Source organism: Sinocyclocheilus rhinocerous, unplaced genomic scaffold (genome assembly GCF_001515625.1).
Source record: "Sinocyclocheilus rhinocerous isolate Xijiao unplaced genomic scaffold, SAMN03320098_v1.1 scaffold1992, whole genome shotgun sequence".
NCBI classification, from domain to species: Eukaryota; Metazoa; Chordata; class Actinopteri; order Cypriniformes; family Cyprinidae; genus Sinocyclocheilus; species Sinocyclocheilus rhinocerous.
Window position 1 is genome coordinate 29,504 of NW_015664692.1, and position 6,963 is coordinate 36,466.

Genomic DNA, 6,963 nt, shown 5'->3' on the forward strand with positions numbered 1-6,963 from the left:
GTCTTTGCACTTGACTACTTATATGACGTATTTCCTGTATTTGGCCCAAGTGTTCAAGTGAGGATGAAGACCACAAGTGTGTGTCGAACTTTTCATTACCTGATGGGACACACTTATAGTGTTGTAAAAATGCAAGTGTTTACAGAGCTTTATTTTTATTTTCAATACTTTGCATTTTAAAATCAACTTCTAAATGTCTGTTCAGTAGTCTATATAACAGATGACAAAATGTAATGTTGTGATGCTTCTAATTAAGTGATAAAAAGCAGTTGCAAATGTTATACAAAATAATTATCACCACTACCTACTCATTTGCACCAATAAAACATGCAGCTCTTTGTTTTAATACCAAATTATATGTAATATCTAATTATTATTATTATTATTATTTAACATATTGGAAAGGTTTCCGTGACCTCTCGCGAGATCTCGGCAAAAAGTCTCACGATTTATTTCCAGAACATGATGCATGATGGGATATAAAAACACAGTTTTTCTACCAAATTATATGTAATATCTAAATATTATATTAATATTTAACTTGCATTGGAAAGGTTTCCGTGACCTCTCGCGAGATCTCGGCAAAAAGTCTCACGAATTATTTCCACAACATGGTGCATGATGGGATACACTACACGCTCCGGAGCAGTATTTGAGGCTTAGTGTATCCCATCATGCATCATGTTCTGGAAATAAATCGTGAGACTTTTTGCCGAGATCTCGCGAGAGGTCACGGAAACCTTTCCAATGCAAGTTAAATATTAATATAATAATTAGATATTACATATAATTTGGTAGAAAAACAGTGTTTTTACGTTTTATTGGTGCAAAGATGAGTAGTGGTGATATTTATTTTGTACAACATTTGCAACTGCTTTTTATCACTTAATTAGAAGCACCACAAATTAAAATTGTCATGTTATAGGGACTACTGAACAGACATTTAGAAGTTGATTTTAAAATGCAAAGTAATTAAAATTAAAATTAAAATAAAGCTATGTAAACACTTGCATTTTTACAACACTACAAGTGTGTCTCATCAGGTAATGAAAAGTTCGACACACACTTGTGGTCTTCATCCTCACTTGAACACTTGGGCCAAATACAGGAAATACGTCATATAAGTAGTCAAGTGGTCAAGTGCAAAGACCACAAGTGTGGGTATTTGGACAAGGCAAGTGTGGGTTTAGTGTGCGTTAAGGGCACTGCTCTCTGGCGTTTTTAAGACCTGGGACAGTCTTGCGCACTTACTTCCTGTCGCGCGCACGCGCTCTCAAGTGGCCAAGACCGCCAGTGTGGGGATTTGAACAAGGGGACTGAGGTTTCTGGTTTAGAACAGCTGAACAAATACAGGAAATACGTCATATAAGTAGTCAAGTGGTCAAGTGCAAAGACCACAAGTGTGGGTATTTGGACAAGGCAAGTGTGGGTTTAGTGTGCGTTAAGGGCACTGCTCTCTGGCGTTTTTAAGACCTGGGACAGTCTTGCGCACTTACTTCCTGTCGCGCGCACGCGCTCTCAAGTGGCCAAGACCGCAAGTGTGGGTATTTGAACAAGGGGACTGAGTTTTCTGGTTCAGAACAGCTGAACTGAGTTAGTTCAATCGACTCTGAGTAGGTTGACTCTGAGTTAAGCATGTGCACCATGTCTATGAAAAGCCATGATCAATGGCGCAACAGCGCCTCGACACATCCTGACAGAAACTCCAGCGACGGTCTATCCACAATGCCAGAACTTCCTAGAGGTTCAGGCGGTCACCATATCTCTTTCGCTGCTCATCATGTGGTTCATGGAGATGTGTGTGCGCGCATACCTGGCCGTCAGGTGAGATGTGTGTGTGTGTGTGTGTGTGTGTGAGTGTGTGTGTCTGTTTTAGAAACTGAGAGACTGAATGAATCTCTGTTATGCCGCAGGCCGTATATGGATGCTGTGGTTGCCTTGGTAACGCTGATGCTGGATACAGGATTGCCCTGCTTCCGCGGTCAGACCATCAAACTGCTCAAGTGAGTTCAAAACAACTAACAGTGGAGCAGAAGGGAAATGAGATTTATATTTGATTCATATTGGAAAACATATTTGATTTATATTGAAAAAAATAAATGTTTAGAAAAATCAAGCTAAAAAAAATCGAGGATTTGAATGAGATTAATTATTACTGACTTTTTGAAATATTAAACACAAATCATGAAACATGGAAAATTAGTGAGTTTTTACAGAATTATTACAGACTTACTAAGAAAGCATCATAACAGATGGCAAGAAAATCTCCAGAAACACCCACATTAATGAGATATTTATTTAATGGAGACGAATGAGATTTATGGTTTTCCTTGATTGTAAATTGATTATTAGGCAATTGAATATTAGGCATTTTTTTTAAGTTTGTCCTTGAAAAATATTAGAAATTTTATCAAATATCAAATCGACATTTTATATAACTGTTATTGTTATTTTTGTATTTTTTTGTATTATTTTTGTTTTTTATTTATTTATATAGTTTGTTTGTAGAGATATTGTTAAATTATTGTATGCAATTCATTAAAATATTATTATGATTATTTAAAATTTATTACTTGAGTTTAATTAATTAATTAATTAATGGATAGCTTGTAGTTTGTTGATATAAAGTGAATCATGTGTGTTGTAGGCAGCGTTTTAACCCTGGAGTGAGTGAGAAGGAAGCAGCAGCTTTTATCATCAAAGTCATTCAGAACTGCTTCCTGAGCAGCAGGTCAGTGTCTCTCACACACATTAATGCATGTCATTTCCCTGACAATGTTTCAGTAGGAAAAACTGTGCTTATAACATAAATAACATGACATGAAATGTTTTTCATTTGTTCCAGGAGCAAAACATATGACATGATCCAGTACTATCAGAACCAGATCCCCTACTGAAGGCCAGAGAAACGTGAGTGTGTGTGTTTCTCTTACTGTCTCTTAATGCTAAATTGCACTGCTGTCTCTGTCTGGTGTGTTTGTGCACTTTATACACCTGAAATGTGTTTGCATGGATTTATTCGCACCGATATCAGCACTTACAAGACGTTTTCTGCACACGTCACACTGTCTGCTGCATGATGGGTTTTGCAGTATGTGACTGTTTATTGATCAGTTGATCGTACAGTGTGACTAATCTTTGTTTGCTCATTTATACGGATCGATTTTCTACCTCTCTTTCTGTTCTAATCTGTTAGTTTGGATTATTTATTCTGTGTGTGTGATATTTAATAAATGCCCACAGTAGTCGCCTGTACACTTTTGTAATCTGGCATTTTGTGCATTTAATGTAAAAACGAGTGAGCCTTCAATTTCAGTGCATTCAATATCAAACTCATTTGAGCACCACAATCGCTTCCTTTAATCAGTCAGTCCCAGCGGGCACCTTGATGGTGAAAAAACAAACATTGACATCAAACATTGACGTCAAAAATGCAAATCAAACCTCTTCACATCCACACACTGATGTAAAAAATGCAATGCTATGAAAGAAAAGTTCTATTCAGCAAACTTGAATTCAATAATACAGATGTAAATTCAAAATGATATGCACCTATTCTGATTGCGAACAAAGATCAATATAGTCCAGATCTCAATCTGAATTAGATTTTCTGTGCAGCGCTACTCAAAATTGGCCAAATTCTGTAACATTCTGCATTATACAGCGAATCGTGGTTTTATGCCTGGATTACAAAGGACGTGTGTGTGGATGTGAAATGGACATCAAGTTTCTGACGTCAGTCTGATTTGGATATTTGACCTGTGTTTTGACGTCAGTGTTTGAAGTCAATTCGATGTCCTCCCAACATCAAGTTCCCCCTGGGATGGTGGTCGAATGGACATCAATGTGTGGATGTCAAATGGACATCAAGTTTCTGACGTCAGTCTGATTTGGATAATTGACCTGTGTTTTGATGTCAGTGTTTGAAGTCAATATTTCAGGTCTTTTGAACCTCATTTGCCCACTGGGACACGTTTCAAAGGGAGATGTGGCAAATGCATGCTGTTCGAGGCCCCAGTTAAGAAAAAATGCTACATAAACTTAATCAGGCTGACAAAGAATTCATATTATGCAATAAATATCAATCAAACACACAAATCACTGATTTCAATGTGATATGACATCCATTTGACGTCTAAACCATGACATTGATTTGATGTAAACAATGTCAAACATATTGACCTGTATATACATTAAACCGATTTTAGCGTGAGTATTAACTTCATATTTTCACCCGGTTACCACTGGAAGAAACTGCTGTCCAAACTGACCTTAAAATGATGTTACACGGCATCTTGATCAAGATCATTTGACGTCAAATTAATATCAAGGTGCCCGCTGTATTTTTTCATTTCATCTGGACTGTTCGCTTCATTATTTCCCCCATTATTTTAGATGAAGTGCTTTGAGCACCAGCTGAAAACAATTCAACTTAACATTTAATGACCACCTGTATAATAAATGAGAAAATTCAGACATTAAGAATGGATTCCAGTGATTAAAACAACAGATAATCTGCTGAGCACCGAATGCGCTGAACTCTGAACTTTAAAGAGTCTCGAATTTTAAGATCTGTTCACATATAGCTTTGTCATCATCGGTGTATCGTGAAAGTCCCTCTCTCAGACCAGCAAACTGATATTTATTTAAATGAATGAATATTCATCTAATTACTTATATATGAGATTTGTGTGGTTATCCTAAATGTAAGTGCAAATGTTTGGGTAAATGATAATTCCTGTGTGCAAACGTTTTCACACACTAACAGTTAGTCAAAAGATAATCTTTTCTGACTGGGTTATAAAACTTTGGCTTTGTTTGCTGTTGTTTTATGTATTGTAGATTTGTGTTCTGGACTCTTGTTGTTTAAGGACGTACCAAAGCAGCTTCATCAGTTCATGACCTTCACCGCAAAATAACTGAACACAAAGTATAGACAGTAATGAAAAGAGAGAGAAATCAGAGAGAGAGAGAAGAAGGTGTTTCATCACTTACAAAGCAGCGTTATCAGTTGATGATGGCCATCGACACAAAAGAGCCCTTAAATATGCTACTAATTGAACAAAAAGCTTTAGACAGGAATGAAGAGAAAGAGGAGGAGAGAGAAGAGAAGAAGAGGACCGATGCCGATTCTCTCAGTAGATGCTGCAGCTCTCTGGAGAAGAAACACCTCCCGTTAGTGAACTAAAACTGAAGATCCATCGCCTGGAAGATCATCCAGCTTCACGGTGAGTGACGGATCTGATCACATCTGAGAGCACATGCATTCATTTGTACATGAAATATATGAAACGATTGTATTCATTTCTTAAAGGCGAGATTTTCAATTGTGTATAAAGGTTTTGTCTTAAGTAAATGTTTTATTATTTTATCTTTTGCATGAAATGTAGTAGTGGAAGTGATGCTGCTTATGAAAAAAGGGTAGGTGATAAGCCTTCAGCCTTTACCTTTTTCATTTAATGTGTAAAATCATCTATAAATATTATAGAATTGTGCATTAGGGTTATTATAGTTGACTAAAAACAAACAAAAATAGAAAAAATTTTTGTCATTTGAAATAAAATACACTTTAACTGAAACAAACAAAAAAATATATATTATATATATATATATATATATAATATATATTTTTTTGTTTGTTTCAGTTAAAGTGTATTTTATTTCAAATGACAAAAATTTTTTCTATTTTTGTTTGTTTTTAGTCAACTATAATAACCCTAATGCACAATTCTATAATATTTATAGATGATTTTACACATTAAATGAAAAAGGTAAAGGCTGAAGGCTTATCACCTACCCTTTTTTCATAAGCAGCATCACTTCCACTACTACATTTCATGCAAAAGATAAAATAATAAAACATTTACTTAAGACAAAACCTTTATACACAATTGAAAATCTCGCCTTTAAGAAATGAATACAATCGTTTCATATATTTCATGTACAAATGAATGCATGTGCTCTCAGATATATATATATATATATATAGTTCAAACCCACGATATTATTATTATTTTTGGTGAGATGATGTTCTGTATCATCATACAAAAATATGATTTTTACATATATAATCAATAATATAATATGTAAGCAGGAGTGTTTCCGAGACTGTCGTTTTTGCCTGGCAGATAATAAAAAAAGGCAAAAATTCACATTAAGGAGGATCTGAGCAATTTCTAGAGACCAGCATATCATAGAGACTCCAATCAACCACCAAGAACTTTCTAGCATCATGGTGCAATTTGCATGTTTCGAGTATCAAAGCACAACTCGCATTTCTTCAGAAAGTGTAAAAATTATGCAATCATGCGCAACTGCTCTGCCTTTAAAAGTAAATACACAAAACAAATGCAGCAGCTCACATTTCCATTTTCCCCTCAGTAGCATCTTCTGCCTGTGTTGAAACAATCTCGATTGTATAATGCATTATATATAAATAAAGCTGACTTGACTTGTGTTGCAGGTCACAAAGATGCTGGCGGTGGTGGTGGTTCTGTTCGCTCTCCTCTGGATGCCGTATCGGACTCTAGTGGTTGTGAATTCGTTCATGGATCCGCCGTATCTCAACACCTGGTTCCTGCTCTTCTGTCGCATGTGCATTTACACCAACAGCGCCGTCAACCCCATCATCTACAACGCCATGTCGCAGAAGTTTCGCGCTGCTTTTAAGAGGCTCTGCGTCTGTAAAAGCAGGTCAGATCAGAGCCGAGCAAGCAAAAGCACTGTAAGTGTTTATTACAGCGTCATAAAAGACTTCTCCAGTGAAAGCAGTATGAAGAAACACGGCAGTATGAAAACAGACACGCTTAGCCCTGCTTGATCTGAGCACATTAAAGGAATAGTTCGGCCAGAAATGAAAATGTGCTCACCCTCAGGCCATGAAAGAAGTAGATGAATTTGTTTTCTTCATAGGAACAGATCTGGGGAAAATGTAGCATTGCATCACTTGCTCACCAATGGATG

The 6,963-nt window shown here is 36.3% G+C and overlaps 1 protein-coding gene across 1 annotated transcript; it reads left to right on the forward strand.

Annotated features, from left to right (window-relative positions):
• The first annotated feature begins 1,788 nt into the window (after window positions 1-1,788).
• Window positions 1,789-3,034, forward strand: LOC107730371 (phosphatidylinositol 4-kinase alpha-like). The gene is made up of 4 exons (XM_016541192.1): window positions 1,789-1,824; window positions 1,914-2,003; window positions 2,648-2,731; window positions 2,846-3,034. The coding sequence occupies exons 1-4, from the start codon at window positions 1,790-1,792 to the stop codon at window positions 2,895-2,897; spliced, it is 261 nt and encodes an 86-aa protein (XP_016396678.1). The 5' UTR covers window position 1,789; the 3' UTR covers window positions 2,898-3,034.
• The last annotated feature ends 3,929 nt before the right edge of the window (window positions 3,035-6,963 follow it).